The sequence below is a fragment of the Apiospora marii genome (genome assembly GCF_038362585.1).
Source record: "Apiospora marii strain CBS 49790 chromosome Unknown utg000004l_segment0_segment0, whole genome shotgun sequence".
NCBI classification, from domain to species: Eukaryota; Fungi; Ascomycota; class Sordariomycetes; order Amphisphaeriales; family Apiosporaceae; genus Apiospora; species Apiospora marii.
In genome coordinates this window covers 3,194,215-3,213,300 of record NW_027117375.1, presented here as the reverse complement: position 1 = coordinate 3,213,300, position 19,086 = coordinate 3,194,215, and the positions used below count along the sequence as shown (strand labels likewise).

The 19,086-nt window shown below is 54.6% G+C and overlaps 9 protein-coding genes across 9 annotated transcripts; 3 read left to right on the top strand and 6 right to left on the bottom strand.

Moving 5' to 3' along the window:
- Positions 1-3,060: 3,060 nt before the first annotated feature.
- Positions 3,061-4,278, bottom strand: PG985_006955 (Alpha/Beta hydrolase protein; the record flags this gene model as incomplete). Its single annotated transcript, XM_066826724.1, has 1 exon — positions 3,061-4,278. The coding sequence occupies one exon, from the start codon at positions 4,276-4,278 to the stop codon at positions 3,061-3,063; it is 1,218 nt and encodes a 405-aa protein (XP_066686331.1).
- Positions 4,279-5,108: 830 nt separating this feature from the next.
- PG985_006954 (uncharacterized protein) lies at positions 5,109-5,721 on the bottom strand (the record flags this gene model as incomplete). Its single annotated transcript, XM_066826723.1, has 2 exons — positions 5,109-5,265; positions 5,363-5,721. 2 exons carry the CDS (start codon positions 5,719-5,721, stop codon positions 5,109-5,111), a joined length of 516 nt encoding a protein of 171 aa, XP_066686330.1.
- A 1,804-nt stretch (positions 5,722-7,525) lies between these two features.
- On the top strand, positions 7,526-8,380 carry PG985_006953 (60S ribosomal protein eL36; the record flags this gene model as incomplete). The annotated part of the gene is made up of 4 exons (XM_066826722.1): positions 7,526-7,585; positions 7,905-7,979; positions 8,134-8,238; positions 8,300-8,380. 4 exons carry the CDS (start codon positions 7,526-7,528, stop codon positions 8,378-8,380), a joined length of 321 nt encoding a protein of 106 aa, XP_066686329.1.
- A 726-nt stretch (positions 8,381-9,106) lies between these two features.
- Positions 9,107-10,120, bottom strand: PG985_006952 (uncharacterized protein; the record flags this gene model as incomplete). The annotated part of the gene is made up of 1 exon (XM_066826721.1): positions 9,107-10,120. One exon carries the CDS (start codon positions 10,118-10,120, stop codon positions 9,107-9,109), a length of 1,014 nt encoding a protein of 337 aa, XP_066686328.1.
- Positions 10,121-11,594: 1,474 nt separating this feature from the next.
- Positions 11,595-12,596, bottom strand: PG985_006951 (uncharacterized protein; the record flags this gene model as incomplete). The annotated part of the gene is made up of 1 exon (XM_066826720.1): positions 11,595-12,596. One exon carries the CDS (start codon positions 12,594-12,596, stop codon positions 11,595-11,597), a length of 1,002 nt encoding a protein of 333 aa, XP_066686327.1.
- Positions 12,597-13,356: 760 nt separating this feature from the next.
- Positions 13,357-14,310, top strand: PG985_006950 (uncharacterized protein; the record flags this gene model as incomplete). The annotated part of the gene is made up of 1 exon (XM_066826719.1): positions 13,357-14,310. The coding sequence occupies one exon, from the start codon at positions 13,357-13,359 to the stop codon at positions 14,308-14,310; it is 954 nt and encodes a 317-aa protein (XP_066686326.1).
- A 228-nt stretch (positions 14,311-14,538) lies between these two features.
- Positions 14,539-15,345, bottom strand: PG985_006949 (dolichol-phosphate mannosyltransferase; the record flags this gene model as incomplete). Its single annotated transcript, XM_066826718.1, has 2 exons — positions 14,539-15,157; positions 15,230-15,345. 2 exons carry the CDS (start codon positions 15,343-15,345, stop codon positions 14,539-14,541), a joined length of 735 nt encoding a protein of 244 aa, XP_066686325.1.
- Positions 15,346-16,285: 940 nt separating this feature from the next.
- On the top strand, positions 16,286-17,029 carry PG985_006948 (uncharacterized protein; the record flags this gene model as incomplete). The annotated part of the gene is made up of 1 exon (XM_066826717.1): positions 16,286-17,029. One exon carries the CDS (start codon positions 16,286-16,288, stop codon positions 17,027-17,029), a length of 744 nt encoding a protein of 247 aa, XP_066686324.1.
- A 563-nt stretch (positions 17,030-17,592) lies between these two features.
- On the bottom strand, positions 17,593-18,198 carry PG985_006947 (uncharacterized protein; the record flags this gene model as incomplete). Its single annotated transcript, XM_066826716.1, has 1 exon — positions 17,593-18,198. The coding sequence occupies one exon, from the start codon at positions 18,196-18,198 to the stop codon at positions 17,593-17,595; it is 606 nt and encodes a 201-aa protein (XP_066686323.1).
- Positions 18,199-19,086: the final 888 nt, after the last annotated feature.

Genomic DNA, 19,086 nt, shown 5'->3' with positions numbered 1-19,086 from the left:
TGCTTTGCTGGATGGGATTGGACGGCTTTGCATTGGACTGGACTGGACGGGGCGAGGCACCAAGGCCCCAATTCCCAGGCTCTAGTAAATAAAGACCCCCCCTCCAAGTAGAGGCCAGTGTAGTAGTAGTCCAGTAGAGTAAGTAGCCCAGTAGCCCAGTAGCCCCCTCCAACCTCTCTTTGCCTCTCCTTCGCCGCCGCCCAGTACTTACTTCTCCATTGGACACATACTTCTCACAATAATTAACCGACCGACCTCTACCTGCCAACACTGTATGGCCAGCACTACCGTAATCCCCCCTGGTTTTCCTGGCCCTATCCCATTTTCCCATCCAGGTAAAGCCTCTTCCATTCATTTCTTTGCCGCCAATTGGCTCAGGGCTGTCTCCGGCCTTCTAATTTCGAAAGAGTCGAAAGTCCAAAACGTCCATTGGATTGGGGGTCCACCGCACTTGGGCGCCCCACTGCCCGCGTAGGTGCATTGCACCGCTTTGTTTCAATTTCCACGGGTTTCTTCCAGCGTGGCCTGCATTCAATGCGGCATTGTTGCTTGACCAGTCCACCTAACTTCAAGCGTCATAGTCGTCCGGAGTAGTTGTCTATTGCAGACAGACTTGAGGGTTGGGCCCAGTTCGGGCATCTCAACTGCGCAAGAGGCAAGAGTTGGGTGTTCGTGCCAGCAGCCAACAACAAGCTTCAGTCAGACGCGCTACCGTTTTGCATACTGTACAGACATCCATCTCCATTCACATACTATATATGTACAGGTATAACTCTCAATAGGTGACATGTGCTAGGTGGTCGTGGCGGTTCTCTAATGGGTATGCATGCATTATTTCGTTTGCTAGGCTTTCTTTCTTTCTTTCTTTCTTTCTTTCTTTCCAAAGCAAAGGTCACGATCCGAACATGGGTAGCAAGCAGGTGACGATAACCATATTACCCAGTACGCGTATACATGTGCCTACACCCACACTCACACGGCTGCCGATACGTTGCCTCACTTCCACCATCGAGTAGAGCAGCATCTCTCATCTCTTATCGGTGTACCTTTGCTGATTGCTCAAAAGGTGTATCTTAAGGTTAGGTCAGCACATGGCACATTCTCACATGCATGTGCTCCTCGAGCCACGCTAGTGGTTGGTTGATCGAATACAAATCCTCCTATACTACATAATGGGGTGCTTCTGATTCTCGATACGACATAGGCAAAACCTTCAACCCGAGTGGTCTCGATAGATAAGTAGGCAGGCTTGTAGGTAGTGAGTCATCCTCAAATGCCGGCCTCCTCCCATTTGACACATCGGGTATGCGTCTGTCTACGTCGATGGGAACCCGAGCGCAGTCTCGAGATTTGTATTCACTTTTATATACGCGCCTATTGTCTTGGTAGTGGGGTGGCCAGTATCCCGAGAACCAGTCTAGGCAAACGAGAGGTGGTGGTGATCTCTTGACCAAATTTAAGTCAGGTCAGCCCTGCTCGCTGCTCGCTGCTCGCCGTACCGCGGGTATCCGGGACGGTTCCAGAATTGACTCCATCGTCCGGTGCAGTCGAAAAGGGAGAGAGTGAGAGGCTGCCGCCCGGCTTCAAACGACAGGTGTCAAGCACGCAATACGATGGTCATACATATATCCGCTCAAATCTCAGCCCGTCTCACCAGGCTGAGGATTAGAGAATAGAGGCCGGCGTGTTGAACAGACAGCGAGCGAGCAAGCAAGCAAGCAATCACCATGAGAACAATGGGGTGTGGCAGTGTGTACCCAATGGCAGGTATCTGGGAAGACTTGCAATTAGCCGAGTCTCGGCAACCGACTACTTGCATGTCTGTAAGTACCTCCCCATTGGACTTGTACAACTCGACATGTAAAGTGGTTAGGTAGGCACTCTCCGTACGCGTGGTTCCCTCTCAGCCTACCGACCGTTACTGGGCAAAAAAACAATCAAAGGAAGGCAAAACCGGTTTTGGAGGGACTTTGCCGGACACACAAGCCACGATTAGCGATTTACAGTAGGGGGACCAATGCCGAGAGCAGGCTTTTGGCCGGAGAGAGGACGAGAGAGAGCATTAAGCATGAAACCTACAGAACCAACGGCTGCGAATGAATCGTGTGTGTACATAGTCAGTCGTGGTATACGTACGTATGTATTTGCTGGCTCGAGTCTGCCTACTATCTACGGAGTACTACTACCACTATATTCGACCCAAACGGGGCCTCGCTCTGACTATGTGTACATAATAGCATAATAACCTTCCATTCCAGAATCCAGAAGGAAGAAGACCCTGTTTTTCTGCGCTGGTCACTGTCTCTAATTTACCCCTCTCCTGCCCTCCCTTTTCCTTTTCCTTTTGCCGCGTGTGGGCACCCTCGCCCTAAGCAGGCTAGCTGCTCATTAGCCCCGAAAATGAAAGCCCACTTCAAACGTCCAGCCTCAGGGTCTCTTAATCCTCTCCTCCACCGCGTTATTGCCCCGTTGCCTGCTGGGACATCCCAGCACCCGGCACCCGTCGAATAGGAGACTCGAGGGAATATCAAAGCGACGACACGTTGAAGTAAGGTTGATTCCACTATTCAAGAAAGGGGGCGACGCGAGAGCACCATATAGACAGAGAAAAAAAAAATCAAAGAATAAAACTGGACTGTGTTGCGTTCGTCATGCATCATCAGGTAAGCGTTTAGACTAGTCAGCTAATGCGTGTGCTGCGCTGTCCGACCGGGACGCCAAGGCTTCCACTGTCTATCCGGAACAGGGTGCTCGGAATTCAATCCGGACCTTACATATTCAGAGCCCAGCTGTCTGGTGAGCTTGCCTGTTTGGTAGGTGACTTGTATTATACATTATCGACGTAGTTGATGCTACACTGCTCGACGAATCTCCATATTTTTCGCACCTTTTGTTCCACCACCACACAATTCTAATCCATATTTACGGCAGTGAGGATAAAGGAAAGGGAAAAAGAAGGTGTCACGATGCTACGCCCGTAGGATCATACAGTGCCATCTCCGTCTCCCCACCCTTTCTCTTCACCTACAAGTATATCCCAATTTCACAGATCGAGGCTTCTTACAGCTCGTCAGTCTCGCTATCGGTGATATTCGGATACCTCTCTCGACCCCAATCTATCGGATCTCCGCCTGGGACACATAAACCCAGGCGCCAGAAGTAGTCACGATGCGCGAACAAGAGCTGCCAAAGCTTGAACCGAGTCGGAAACCCCCATGATCTGTGCTCCAGTGGCCAGTCCGAATCATGGTCCGAGTCGTCGGTTTCCGAATTCAGTGGCTCGCCTTCCGAACCAGCACTGCACCTTGGGTCGGCATCGCCTACGCAAGGGGAGACGTCTTCGGGTGCCGGACTTAGGTCTGACTTGGATATGAATATCTCCCCAGCATGCGACCTGAAACCCCATTCCGAGAGAGGAAGCAAGGGCACAGGATCGTCCACATGGGTCAAGCGTCGATAATCATAGTGTTCGGCGTCCGTGTTCTTGTTCTGTAGGTCGAAGACGGCATCCAGATAGCCAACGAACCCAGCATTGCCAACCCTTGGCTCGCCAAAGGTTGTGACAATAACGTTATCCCAGCCCAGGATAACTTTCATCTCCAAGGCAGCCAGCGCCGCCACGGCGCCCCCGAGACTGTGTCCAACAAGATGAATAGGGTAGTTGGGGTATCGCGCCACCAGAGGCTTGAGGGCAGGTAACACGCTGTCCCTTGCAACTTTCCATGAGGCCAGGAAGCCCATATGCACCGTGCAGTTGTCGCACCTATGCTCCGGTTCCTTGGGCGGTTTGTCTCCCCCTTCGTCCGGCGAGGGATACGGCACATACTCTTGCGGGACTGTACTCAGGTCGACCACAGTATTCGTGATGCTATATGTGCCGCGGAATGCGACAATGATAGCGCCACGCTGGTATTGCGCACTCGTATCCGCGTAAGATCTCTGACGTGCGCCGTGATCAACAGCAACATAGCCACAGCTGTCGCTCATCAACACCCCTGTATTCCATGTTTCCACCAACTCCAGCGTGGGAAAGTCTTTGCATCGTGAGGCGCATTCGAAAGGGCGAGTGAGTCCGGTCGTGCCAACGCAGTATGCGATGTCGACCAGCCTTGACAGGCGCTCTAGGTGAGCGAAGAGGCGGACGGAGATGCCGCTTGCTGGATTGTCGGTTTCGGCCACCCGCAGGGGCTTCTGTTCGTTTTCGGCTGGCGGCGACCCGGATATGGCAGCAGCAACGGCATGCGACAATGTGAGTAGTCCGAAGAGATCCAAGAGCATTTCGTAAAGCGAAGTCCAGTTTTAGAAGTGATGTCGATATCGGTATTTGGTAAACAGGAGATGGCGAGTACCCATAATGGGGCAATTCAGTGAGGGGGAGTAGGTAGATGTACTAGATGGAGTAATGCATTGCAATGCAGCGGCCGTACGGGAGGAGAAGTAGGCATCACGCTGCGTTGGTGGTTGGGATACTGCTCGAGCCTTTGTCGTGTGATGCATTCACGGTCAACCTTAAAGCTGAGAATAGGCACGATTGGGACCAAGCCAATCTGGCACTGGTCATTCCATTCCAGCGCGTATTCTGATTAGCCGGACCACCTGAACATCAGTGGTGGCGCTTGGCATAATGCGGGGTACGGGGGGACTGTCAGGATGTGACTGGGGTCGTAAAGGGGATTTCATCAAATGGCCCATCGTCACTTTGCTTCACTTACAGGCATCTGATATTAATTGGCAGGATCCTATGAGTCTATGAGCGTTCGATGGTGATCTGATGAGTCATGAAGATGACTCGTGTGCCGTCTAGCTTGTACCTCCAATTCGGTGATACACAACACAGCTATACTGCCCACGCCACTCACTTGGGGGGGAACATGATCTTCCACTAGTATGTTCATTATATTCGTCGATGAATCAAACTATCGTCTGCATCTAAACATTACACACAGCATTCATGAATCTCCATTAACCTTCGTACAATATGGCGTCTTCGGTATGGGACAACAGAACCGTCGGTAGCCATGGCTCCCTTAGCAGACCAACTTCCCATCCACTCCGCCCGACAGTCGAACTTTGCCATACACGCGTGCTCATCCGATCGTCTCCTGGGCTTAGCCCTGAGTGAGGGCGCCGGCGGGTCGCGGCTGCAGACTCGTGAACTCCTCCGTGACCTGTGCTGGGTTGGAGGTACAGTTCTTTCCCGTCGGCGTGGAAGCGCAGGTGACATTGAATGGAACAAGAGCCGAGGCCTCAAACATGGATGAACTGCTAAATTACGTGGTAAGATGTACATGTTAGCCTTGCATTCTTCTCTTCATTTTGCCCGCGAGAGCCCCTCAGGTAATCAACACGACGACGAACTTACCTTCCAAGGCACGCAGCCTCGACTACAGTCAGGCCCGCGACGCCGCCAGTCTGGTAGATGAACTCGACGTTGGCATCGTCGCAGGCGTAGCGGGAGGCCAGGCTGGGGTTCGTATTGTGGGGTTTCGAGGACGGGTTGCGCTCGCAACGCGTGTTGATGCCCGTGGCCGAGTCGACGTAGGCGAATGAGACTGTCGTCTGGTTGGAGCGGTCCGTAGACGACGAGAACTCGCTAACGGTGTACTCGGACGGCATGGTGCAGCCGGCGGCGACCTTCATGGTGGCGGGGATCTTGTACTTCAACGGCGTCGAGGCCGCCATGCTGGCCATCAGTCCAACGAGGGCGAATGAGGAGAGCATCGTGAAGGCTGGTAGGAAGCGAGGTTGAAGATGGGTAGGAGCTTTGGTAAGTCGACTCTTCACTTCAGTGATCTGATTAATTGAATTATGTGTGCTGGCACGTAGAAGCGGTGGGAGGGTAGTTTAGGGATACGAATTAAGGTACGTGACTATGACAATGGGAGAATGTAGATTCGATAGAATGGTGATCAGCGCTCATCAACAACCGTGTTCAAGCAGGGGGCAGAGCCGGCTATATAGTACCCCTCCACGCCCAGTTTGTCATCCTGTGATAGTTGTTGTGCCTCTTACATGCTTTTCTAGTTTCCACTTTCTAGGTTACGGTGATGGCGGTGCCTGGCGGTGCCTGGCGAACATCGGCATCTTGGATAGCAGCGCTTGTGCTGCCCCTGCCAAGACATTCCGACTCGAGCGAGAATGCAGTGGTGTACGGTTGCCGATCTGTGATGCAATCTGCAGATGGATTGGCTCGAAGGAGTAAGTGCATCCACATAAACAGATCGTCGACACTTTAGACGAGCCAATATCCACTCGGATCGGCGACCCTAGCTGGTTAGATACCGTGCGAATTCCTCGGGATAGGAGATAGGCTACTGTATATACCGACCATCGCGTCCAGCACACCAGGAGCAACGTGTTTCATGTTTCACTTTCGGCGAACGCCTTGGGCTGAGCGGCACATATAAGCAAGACAGGTAGTACCGTGCTCCATGTGCAAACAGGGAACTCCCCGATGTTTCCGTAAGTTCTAGCCGGGTATATGACACGATACCTTGGGTATGCAATTTGAAGTTGCCATGCATACATACGTCGAAATCCCACGATAACACAGGGCTGTCTTCACAGCCTCAGCCCCCGTCTGTTTGATCATGCATCTGCGGAATCGGCGCGATCGATGCGTGGGTTGCAAGGGAGAATCACGAAGCCAGTCTAGCGAGTTGTACCTACAGTAAGTCCCGGGGATGCTGACGAGGAGCATCCCTTCCTTTCCCCGTAGAGTGGCCCGCGGACGCGCGCTGTTTGCGCGGTTAGCACAAGAACACAAGCTGACAGGTTGTCCAGCAGGAAAACTTCGTGTTCGGCTGCGTGCGTCCTCCTGATGAGTCTTCGTTCTGATCGGAGCTACTTCTTGCAGAACTTGCACGTTTGTGGAACGCCCGAGTTCGCCTTGTTGGGGTCCACGCCGTGCCGCAACGACAGTAGTAGTATTTGCAAACTAATGTGATGATACGAAGAAGGTGACGCTCGCAAAACTAGAAGTCTGTTATACAAACACAACGGCGGTTCCGCTCGGAAAGGCCAACGGCGGCCGGGCTTTAGATCACAAGTCCACGACTCGTCAAATTGATCGCGGAGAAAACACGCCTGGCACATGCATACCTGGTACTGGGTTGGAGCAAGAGTAGCTTGGTTAATACTGAAGTCCAGCTCACAACATTCAGCAGCATGCTTGCAGTTGAAGCGGAACTCATCGGCCAAGGTTCGGGACAACAGGTCCGGGGCCATGATTGGCTGCGGCTTCAATTCGCGGCGGTTTCTCCAGCTTCTTGAAGCTTACATGTAAAAAGCCTGTGCCACACCAAGCGCACTGGCCATCTAGCCCCAGCCACACGCCGGGCTAACGAGCCACCAGCACACGTCCTCTCCACTCCACACAATTGAATAATTCATTGCGAAAAGAGCAAAAGTGCCCACTCAAAATTTGCCGAGCGGCCTGGTCTGAACTTTTGAGATTCCTCTCTTGCAAACCGACGACTACTAACCCCCCAAACACCACAGCATCATCGCCCATCAATCCATCAAGATGGCCAAGGAAGCTCCTGCTCGCACCGGTTTGGCCGTTGGCGCCAACAAGGGCCACAAGGTAGGATGAACCACCACACCTCCGGCTTTCCCTCCTCATTCCGCCTTGGGCGACCAAGAAGGAAGATGGAGGGGGGAAAGACACAACAAGAACCAAACCATCCGTCCAGCCATATCAGCGGCAGGGAACAATCTTGCGGGAATGGGCAGGCAAAGTCGGCAGATCTCTTGTGATAAGAGGTCTTCTCGCATCGTCTCACCTCGTGGAGGATCTCTGCTGCTGCTTTGACACACAATGATTCGTTCTTGTTGTTGTTGATCTACGAAGCACACTGCAGACGATGGACGTTGGCTGACTCGAGATTTCCTGTTGAATTTAGACCACTGCTCGTGTCGCCAAGCCCAGAGTCTCCCGCACCAAGGGTCACCTGAGCAAGCGCACCTCTTTCGTCCGGGTACGTTATACTTCCCCTACCATGTCCAACCGATGGACTCCTTCCCGACAGTCGAACAATTCAGTCGTCGCAACGACCAAGCGCGAGAGATGCGGATCGACTATCGGGGGGAAACTCGACATTCATAGAATAGCCTGCTAACATTATTATAAAGGACGTCGTCAAGGAGGTCGCCGGTCTCGCCCCTTACGAGCGCCGCGTTATTGAGTTGCTCCGCAACTCCCGCGACAAGCGTGCCCGTAAGCTCGCCAAGAAGAGAGTACGTTCAGATTCATACTCCATACACGGGAATATCACAGTTGTGCTAACATGTGCATCAGCTCGGTACTTTCGGCCGTGCCAAGGCGAAGGTTGACGAGCTCCAGCGTGTCATCGCTGAGTCTCGTCGTGCTGGTCACTAAATGTGGTCATGTACGGGGGCTAGATAAAGTAGAGCAAAAAACTGGCATCGGTTCTGGCGTTGTCTTACGAAACATGGATTTTCACTACGAGATGATGGGAAGGTTACCACACCGGCAGATATAGCTGCTAGGTAGATCGCAACGTCAATACCACTTGCGCGAACTGAGGTTCAGTTCTGAATGACAGATTAAAAAATTTCGTTTAACGCTGGCTTGCTAAAGCATCCATCGGGTATCCCCCCAGTGACACGGCCCCTGTAGTAGTAACACCTTCGCTTAATTGTCATCCTGCCCCTGTCCATGACTCCCTCTAGTAACGTTCTCGCTTATTCGTTATTATGCTCCTTTCAGTATATCCTATTCATATATTCCACTGAATGTGGCGTCGCTCCGGCTGCTTCCCCTTGTCTCCCTGTGGAGGGGCCGTTGGCGTGACCGGGTCAACCCCTTGTGTAGATGGACCAGCTACCGACATAGCCGGGTCATCCCTTGGGTCGTTATCCGCGGGCGCAACCGACTCCCCTGGTGGTGCAGCCGAATATCTCGTTGTTTGCCTATTCGCAGCAGCATCGTGGTATTTCTCCATTGCTGAGACTTGGGCCTTTTCCTAGACTACCAAGTCGTTCCAGATCGTCTGGTTCGAGTCGTTGCTGCGATAGAGGCCGAGGGTGGCTAGTTGCGCCATTGCCTGTTTTATGCCTCGCGCGCGAAATCGGTCTCTTCTCCTCAGGTTCCTAGTGTATTTGTTGTATCCCGGTTTGGAGTCGTACGAGCAAGTGTCGGATCGGGACAAATAGCTGGGCCACCGGAGGTCTTGTAGAGGAGTATCTGTGCACGACGGAGTCTTGCTGTAGTAGCATCTAGTGTCAGCTTGGGCTTGCCACCACGTCCAGCGCCGTCACCACTGCTGCTACTCCACTCATCGAGCAGGGAGGAGACTGACGGGCGATCTTCCATGTACAAGCCCGGGTTGTCCCGCAGGGAGCGGTACATCTCCGTCTTGGGCACGCTGTCGCCGAGCTTGGCCGGGGGCCGCCGCCGCATGAGGTGCTGCTCGAGGGCGGGGTTGTGGTTTGCTGCCTCGGGTCCGGACAGCTCGCGGGGGTTGCCGAGCGGGTCGTACTCGGGCTCCAGCTCGGCCACGGAGCCGGGCACGCCGCCGTACTCGGGCTCGACGTAGGGTTCGGCGCGCTTCGAAGCACGGCTGCCGCCGCCGAAGACGCGGTTCAGCTTGGTCTTGGCCAGCAGCTTGTGGCCGAGGACGGCGAACTCGTTGATGGAGAAGAGGTGGCGCGTGCCGCGGGGTTCGGACCGGTGCCGGTGCTGTTGGGTGTTGTCGCGCGGCGACTGGACGGGCCAGACGTTGGCGATGGACTTGCGGCCGCTCTGCTGGCGCGTCAGGCCCCGCCCGTCCTCGAACTGCTTATACTCGAGGCCCCCGAGCGGCTTCTGGCAGTTGGGGCACCACGCCGTGACCGGCTGGCGGTGGGTCAGGAGCGAGCACGCGCACGACGTCAACGGCTCGAGGGAGGCGGCGGCGGCGTTGACTTCGGCGCGCCAGATGGCCACGCGGATCACCGCCCTGTCCTCCGCCTCCCGCTCATTTCGACGCACCTCCGGGATCTGGGTCGGCGGCTCGGCGAACCTGGCGTCGCCCACAAGTTCAGGAACCTGCGTCGGCGGGGGCGGGATCTCTGGGTCCGGCACCAGGGTGTCTTTGCTGGTACAACATGCCTCCATACTGGTTTCTCTGATCCCTCTCTTATCTCTAATATTACTAGTTATATGTGCCCGAGTCCTTGGTATTGGAAACAATACAGATGAATGCCAGTGTGCCGTGTGTGGTTCGATCCCCAGTTCGAAATGAGGGCTGGCTGGCAGATGGGTACGGTATGACTTGACCGTGGGTTTCCCGTCTAACAGCCTCTCAAGGAAGGTGTAACAGAAAATCGGCGACAGCCATCTACACCTGCCCAATGAATGACCTGCCGTCCTATCCCGATTGACGCCAATGCTTAGGTGAGATGTCGTTGTACTTTTACTTTTTCCCGATGCCCACCCACTCACTAGAAACGTTCGAAGCACCGGTGATTCGACATTTGCTGGGGACCGGAATCGTCGGTAGATCTTACTACATGTGGTGCGACGTCTAGTACAGGCACGCAGGTCGATCAATGACTTGGCTTTCCTGGGTACGATGTCACGATCATCCCGTCCAGGAAGGCATGCAAAGTGCAAAGTCGAATTATGCTAGTAATTTCCAATTATATTCTCGGAACGGCAATACTTCGGTGTTCGGCGTGTCTCACTATCGCCCATCGCATCCCACTTCACCAAGTCCTTGAACACTTCGAGCGACAAAAACGCCGTTGTCGTCTTGATGAATGACAATGAGGAAAACTTGAGTCGAAATACAATAAACGATATTATATATATATATTTCTAATAACCAGTAACATGAGTAGTGTTGGTTGGAGATGGGTTTGTAATGATAACCCAGTATATCCCCCGTGTCATCGTCGCTCCCCAGCCTCCTGTCCGGCGGCTGGACAAACAGCGGTTTCCTTCCTCCCCTAAACACGACTTGCCATGGCAGTGGCGGCAGCAGCCTCTTCTTGCCTGTTTTGCAAATCTCGCATCAGCCGCTTCTTCGCCCGATATTCGCACACATCATCCCGACACCAGTACGGGATCGTCTGTCGCTGCGCTTTGGGATGCGGGCAGGACCTGCCTGCTTCGGCCTCGTCACATGGCAAGGTCCGGTTACGATGTGTCGGGCAGCCGCAGGCCAATTGGACTTCCAAATGAAGGCACATTTTTGTTTCTTGTCTTTGATTGTAGTCTATAGTGACAGGTTTCGTTTGCTGGGTATCCCCAGCTGTGCCCAGATGATCTCTCCACTATATCCCCAGCTGTCTCCTTTGTATCCTCGGTGTCGTCTCGTGACAACGGACCGAAAGCCGTCTTTGAGTAGCCTTTGTTCATGTATAGTCGAAAGAGACAAGCTGAAGGGGAGATTGATAATCTAAATATGGAAATGCACTATACCACTTGTACACATCACTGGCCATGCCAATGGGGTGTAGTTCGTAGCAGCATTGCAAAGGCGAGAATGAGGCATGTGATATGAAATTCGCATACGCGGGAAGCCCGCCTGCACCACCAGGGGGGTATCTATACCAACGCCATGCCGACCCAGCCCAATTTTTGTCTTTTACTTGGCCTTGATTTTGCGAATGATCACCTTGCTCCCGTCCAGCTCCCAGCCCACGCTATCGTTCGTAACGAGATCCATCCACGTCGAGTCTGCGCACTCCTCCAAGAATTCGAGCTCCACGCCGAGGTAACCGCGCCCGAAGCACTTGAGCGTGTGCTGCCGCATGGGCCCGGCGCCGAACTCGAGCAGCTTGGCCTTGTGGCCGTCGACGCTGCGCCGCAGCCGCTTGTACATGACGTAGTTGTCGTGGGCGAGGGCGTCGAGCACGCCGTCGATCTTGGGGTCGCGCAGCCGGTAGCGGGCGCGCAGGGCGTAGGCCTCGGCCAGGTCGTTGCGGCGGCAGGCCGTGTCGAGGATCAGGTAGCCCACGACCTCGCTCGTCTCGATGCTCGTCATGGGGTGCAGGGGCTGCATGCGGCGCAGCAGGTGCAGGATGGCCGGGTGGTACGACTCGGGGTGCTTGACCAGCACCGACAGCCGGATGCAGAACAGGTAGGCCTGGACCGCGAAGTCGTCGGCCCGCTTCGACGCCACGATCCCCTCGCGCAGCTTCCTAAGCGCCGCCAGCACCTCCGAGAGCCCCTGCGTGTCGGCGGATCCGGGCAGAGAAGGGGCGGCAGGAACGGCGGGCGCGCTGGATGCGTGTCGTGGAGCCGGTCTGGGAGGGCCGCCCGGGATGGTAGAAGTTGGAGGAGGGGCCGGCGGCGGCGGCTTGGGCGTGGTGTGGAGAGTCTCGGACAACTGGAGCGAAGAGAAGCGACGTAGAAGTTCCTGGCGCTCGCCGGCGTCGGAGCAAAAGGACATGTAGCGTTCGACAATCTTGGTGTAATAGCGTTCTTGGGTCTTGAAGTCGAGCAGTCGGTTGTCGCCCTTGGAGGGCAGTCCTATGGCCTCCAGAGGGTCGAGCTCAACGGGCTTCAGCCGGCTCCATGGTCCAGAAGGATTTCGGCCTCCACCTCTGCCACCCCTTTGCCCCCTTGGGCCACCGCGTCCACGCATTGCTATGACATTTCAAGCTCGAGACAGAGATATGGTGTTGTTGAGCGAGCGTGGATTGGGAGCATTTCGTAGTGTCAGTCTCGACCGTTGTTGGAAACCCCCAGTGCGGGTCGCCAGGAAGGTCCAGGTGGTCGTGGTGGGGTAGTTCGCACAGTAAGTGGTAAGGTACATCGATACCACATTCAAGCCTTAATCTAATCACCGAAAGGTGCATCTACGGGGAGCAATCACCTCACATCAGCTCTATCGAAGTTAAGCTTGTTGAATGCAGCCTCGGTATTGTTCTCTTCCGCAAGTATATATGCCGTGGAGCCTTTTCGGTTGCCCCTTGTAAATGCAGCATTCTGTGTCAGAGACGTATGTGGACGACAGGCTCGTAGTCCAAGAATCAATCTCAAATGCTCAAATGTCTTATAACATGTTCAAAAGGGCCTCACTCACTACGGGTGTAGAGAAATCCGATGAAACGGGAAAGATTATATTGCCCATCGTGGGATCAAGTCAAGCTGGCCCGGCTTACGAAGAGGGAGGGGACAAGGGGTCATTGCTAGGTGCCTCGGCATCGTCCCTCGAGGTGGGCGCAGGTCCGGGGTAGCTCCCCCGCGTCAATATGGACATTGACGATCCCCACACAGATCGATTCCGTATAAAGACATATGTTTTCTGCTACCGCACGAGGGCGGAATGGATAGCTGTTCGAGTTGTTTCCTACCTTATATAACAATATACTCCGCCGAGTCCAAGACATCAAGTACTCACAATGGCCGACCGCATATCACAAATAGCTAGCCAGCTCAACTGGCCAAAGGGCATGCTTGCCGGTCAGGTGGCCATCATCACGGGCTCCGGGCAGGGTATCGGTGCCGAAGCCGCCAGGCTGTTTGCCAACGAAGGCGCCAAAGTGGTCGTCTCGGACATTGACAGTGGTACGTTACGTTACATCGATCACACCCAGTTCCTGCATCCATCCGCTCCAATTCTGCCCGTCTTCCTACGGCTGACAGTCCACCCAGCCAAAGCCAAGGCCGTAGCCGACTCCATCACCAATGCCGGCGGCCAGGCCATCGCCGTGCCGGGCGACATGCTCGACGACGCCTACCTCCAGACTCTGGTCAAGTCCGCCGCCGACTTTGGCGACGGCAAGATCCACATCATCGTCAACAACGCCGGCTACACGTGGGACGGCGTCATCCACAAGATGACGGACAAGCAGTGGGACGCCATCGTCGCCCTGCACTGCACCGCGCCGTTCAAGCTCACGCGCGCGGCGGCCCCCTACTTCCGCGTGAAGGACGGCGAGCCGCGCGCCATCCTCAACGTCTCGAGCTCGTCCGGTGTCCACGGCAACGCCGGCCAGGCCAACTACGCCCTCGCCAAGGCCGGCGTGACGGGGCTCACCAAGACCATTGCCAAGGAATGGGGTCCGGCCTTTGGCGTGCGGGCCAACACCATCGCCTTTGGGCACATTGCTACGCGCCTGACGCAGGCCAAAGAGGCGGGCGCGTTCGTCACGGGACCCGGGGGCGAGAAGATTGCCATTGGCATTCCCGAGGCACAGAAGAAGGCCGCAGGACCGGCACTGTACAACGACATCCCGCTGCGGAGGCCGGGGACGGCAACCGAGGCAGCCAGCGCCATGCTGGCCATGTGCTCGCCGATGTTCAGCTACGTATCAGGGCAAACGCTCATGGTGGGCGGCGGCCGGAATATGTAATGCAGTCTCTAGTCTTTACGTCGGGGGAAAAAAAAGGCTACAACAAAACACAACTGTGGCTTCAACCTGTATTATTAGTAGTTTTTATCAAGAAAAGCCAGCCCTGCCCTTGCCAACGCCGTGCCTCCTTTTGCCTCCCGGTCGTGCATTCCAGGGTCAAGCAGCAAGGCCACTTCGTATCTCGTCTCGTACAACAATTCCCTTTTCCGTTCTTCCCCTCCGGCCGCTTTAAACCTTGAGCCATAAGCTCAGCACACCCTTTGCGTACTCGACGATCTCGTCACCGCCCAGCTTGCTCTCTCCGTAGACACGGTCGACGAAGCTGATGGGGACCTCGGCGACAGTGCAGCCCATGGCCTTGGCGCGCACCATCATCTCCATCTGGAATGTGTAGCCCTTGCTCTCGGTCTCGTTGATGACCTTCTGCAGCACCGCCTTCTTGTACAGGCGGAAGCTGCCGGTGAGGTCGCTGACGCCGGGCCGCAGCACCGTGTCGGCGAAGAGGTTGGCGCCGCGGCTGACGAACTTGCGCTTCAGGTCCCAGCCGTAGACGCCGCCGTTGCCGGCGTACCGGGTGCCCGTGACGATGTCGTAGTTGGCCACCTTCTGCTTGGCGATCATCTGGGGGATGAACTTGGGGTGATGGCTGAAGTCGGCGTCCATGATGATGACATAGTTGCCGGTGACGAACTGCAGGCCGTGCACGTAGGCGGTGCCGAGACCCAGCTTGCCGGAGCGCGTCTTGAGGACGACGTGGGGGTTGTAGGCCTTCACGAGCTGGAGGGCGACCTCTTGGGTGCCATCGGGCGAGCCGTCGTCGACGATGATGAGCTCCCAGTCAAGGTTGCTGTTGCACGGCGCAGACTCGTAAGCGGGGAACTAAAAAGACTTGATGGGCAAGAAGCGGATAACAACGTACTTCTCTGTGAAGGTGCGGTTCAACAACCATGCGACAATGGGCAGGTTCTTGCGCTCGTTGAAGGTCGGCAGGATAACCGAGTACTTGTCCCCTGAGGCGGTCTTAACGGGGGCCATGGTGTCGTTTAGGGAGTCGCGTAATGGGGGATGGAGGGCGCGTCTCGGAGGATCTGATTAGGGCGAGAGTAGCGGATGGATTGGAATTACTGGGATCAAATGAGTGACTTGAGGTTGGCAACAGTAAGTAGGATTGATGTGGCCTCGATAATTAGGTGCATGGAGTCGAGATGGAGATGGAGATGGACACGACAATACCTTATCGATTGAGTGGTTGATTGACTGTTCCTGTCTAGGTCCCCATTGATCCCCCCCTGAGCTGAGTTCAGAGGTCTTGGTTGCATGTGCCTCGTGCTAACGGTCGCCGAGTGGGGTCTTTGGCTCTCTGTAGTTGGTACGTATCCGTTTCTCATTGGGGGCTCTGTTTGGCCATGTTAGCCAATTAACCAATCCCTCCGAGCACTGCGATATGACCAAATCCTCCCGAATACAATTTTTGGAATAAATGCGGCACAGCAGCAGTCAGCAGTGAATTCGCTCGCCAGACGGATTTTGTGGTCTTCGAGTGAGCTGTTTCAATGACAAGCGTGACCTCAAGACACCAATTGCATCTCTCTGGGTTGCTGACTTACTTAAGTACACATGGCAGTGGACGGAACGGGCCGCAACTGTGCCCAGCAGGTAGGTACATGTACAGCACCTATTCCAAGATAGTAAGGTTATACGGCAACATCTCGAGCTTTGGCGGTGATCATTCAGGCTCCAGGCTGTGCCGCGAGAACCAACAATAATCGTGCTGCGCCGCTTGACCATGACATCACTGTCGGATGATCCAGCTGTACACATTGGACTGTAAATTTACGCCTTGATATCTACATATAGACGACCATTCCCGCCTTGAGATGTGAGTTGATTTGTATGTCCATCGGCAAAGCAACCAAGAACGCCCCCAAGTCTCCCCATTGGTCGTGGAGCCTCCGACTACGCCTACATACCCACCATGCAGTTCTCACTCCTGGCGGCCACCCTGCCCCTGGCAGTGGCCAGCTCCGTCCTCAAGCCAAGAGAATGCCAGAGCTTCGTGCTGACGAGTGACTCGACCAGAGGCTCTACAACATATGGAAGGCAGATGATGACGTCCGATGTCCTCAACTGCGACACCAAGTGCCTCCCTGCCCAAGAACCCAAGGGGATCGTCGTTCACTCGACGCTCAACGTGACGACCGACAGCAAGGAGGCGGCCCAGGACGTCTTCGAGCTCCTCAAGGGCGGGGCCGGCGGCGTGGAGACCCGGGCCATCGACCTGAACCAAACCATCGTCATGAACATCACCAACAACGAGCCCACCAAGAGGGCCAAGAACGGGACGGCACTTCCCAACTCCGGCTACTGGACCTTCATGCCGCGACTGCGCTGCTTCGAGGGCATCCTGAACGACTGCGGCGACGGCGGCAGCGGCGGCATCCAGAGCGGCACCCCCATCAAGGCCTGCGGCTACGTGCAGTTCGCTAATACCCCGGATTTCGATGTGCCTGGCAAGGCCCGGTATGATGGGAAACAAGAGTGGGTTGGTATGGGGGCCCCTGTCGACACAGACGGCAAGACCAAGGTGCCGTCGTACGACTCAGTGGCGGACCAAGCCACGGCGGCCAAGCAGAGTGGAGGAAGCCGGTTGGGCGTTGGGGCCGAGCGCCTCGCCGTTACCGTTGCGTCGTTACTAGGATTACTTCAGCTATTCTTGTAAGATTGGAAAACAGTCACTTGGGCAAAGAGAAGAGGCATGTATGTGTGTTTGAACTTTCTTCTTAGTTCTATATATACCAAGGCAGGGAGACACTGCCTTGGTTGCCCCCCCCGATACGGGGCTATAGTTCACCAGATACAACCAACCGTCTTCTGGACCTGATGGTGTAGACAAACCCGCAGATTTCCTCCTATATCCTTGCCAGCTGAGGGCAGAATATATCCAACTGAACCAAATACCTCCCCTGTTGCCCATTGCAAACTGAAATCCTCACATGCACAAAATGCCATTGTTTCCCTCCCTTTCTCTGTTCGGGTTTGCCACAGAGGTGATGCTGTTTGCAGCTCTGTCTGGTTTTGGTTTTGTGTCTCCCACACTCCCTCCGTTTGGTTCAAATGGATATTGAGAGGAGTGTGTTCTTGTTGATCAAGTTGTTGTTTTGTGTGTGTGTGTGTGTGTGTGTGTGTTTTAGTTGTTGTTGTAAGGTTGTTTTTGGTGGTTGAGAAAACCCTTGTGGGTGTAACTTTTGAGTCCTGTTACCCCTTGATCGTTGACGACGATATCTACTCGATATTATCGTCGTCATCAGCATGATTGATTGGATTGCTGGCGCTTGAGCCGAGGGCACTCCCGAGTGTAACTTGTCTCAAAGGATTTGGCATTCTTTCAGCGGGGTTGCGAATACCTAGCAGCTCGGCACGTTGTAGCAGCCCAGCACGATGCCTGTCGTAGGTCTCGTTGTAGCTTGGGATCAAATGAGGATAACCTAGGCGGTTGGCAACCGAGATCAACCGAGCGGTTTCCCGGTAAAGCTCTTCCAAAGCCAGGCGTATATGTTCCTCTGGCGACAGTATACGCTCTTGCTCGGCCCGGGTCTCGTTCTGCCAGCCATGGCACCGCGGTCGACAGGGGCTGGCGAGTACGCTGCTGTCGATGACCTTGCCAGCTTTGAGGTACTTTTCAGCGAGGGCGTGGCCGCAGGTATGGAGGAGGGAAGCCCTGCAGAAGGGGCAGCTCCCGTTGCGTTCCTCACCACCCGAAAGCCAGGGCTTGATGCAGTCGGGGTGGAAGGCATGGCGGCTTGCACAGGGAAGAGTGACGAACTCAGCGGAGACGTTCATGGTCTCTTCCTGGCAGATTCCGCACGTCTCAGTCATGTTGGAAGCCATGATTGCTGACTGGTTTCCTCAGGTGTGTGTGGTATGTGGTATGTGTAGAAGTGAGATTGGTGTTGATGCTTGAAGCGTCAAAGGGCCGTCTGAGTATGTCTTGTCACTTGTGTGTGTGTACACAAGCAAGAGAGGCAGAGGATGTATGTGTACAGCAATAAATGTGTACAGTTGCGTGAGACTGGTATAGGTAGCAATACAAGGATGCTGAAGAGTGGCTGAAGGTAATGGTAGCAGCTGAGAGTAGATTGTTGGAGAGAGCAGAGTATTGGAGAGAGTCTTTGGTGAGAGTATAGCAATTGGTCTGAAGTGTTCTTCGAATGGATGAATAAAAAGGAAGAAGAAATAGAGGGGGGAAAGTGCCTGCTTTTATATGTTGGGAAACCCGAAGACTGCTGCACCGGAGAAAGACCCTTAACATCATCTGGTTGGGTCTCGGGCCTCTTTTCCTGAAAAAACTGTTATAAACTCTCGTATATATGATTCTTCGGGCCACGGGGACAACTGATTCCATGAAAGCACCAAAGTCTACCGAGAATTCGACCAGATGAACAGTGGTATGCTGCGCGAAAGGGGGATTGTTCTTGCACAGCCTCCTTACGACGCGATCCTACTTTGGCTCATAGAAAACTTAGACGACGCAGAAAACAGCGACCCGAATTTTTCCTTCGCGCCACCTCGATCAGTGTTGAATCATATATTTCACCTCAGAGGGAGCATATGGGTATATCATCCAGCCCGTACAGAAAGCGGTACTCTACGTAAAAAACAGCTCGAACGGCGAACTCGCTCGTGAGATTGGGCGAGACACTCAGCTAAGAGGTGGAACAATCTTGGGTTCGAATTCATGTTATACTGACTTACCAAGCAGGCGGGTAACGGATTATG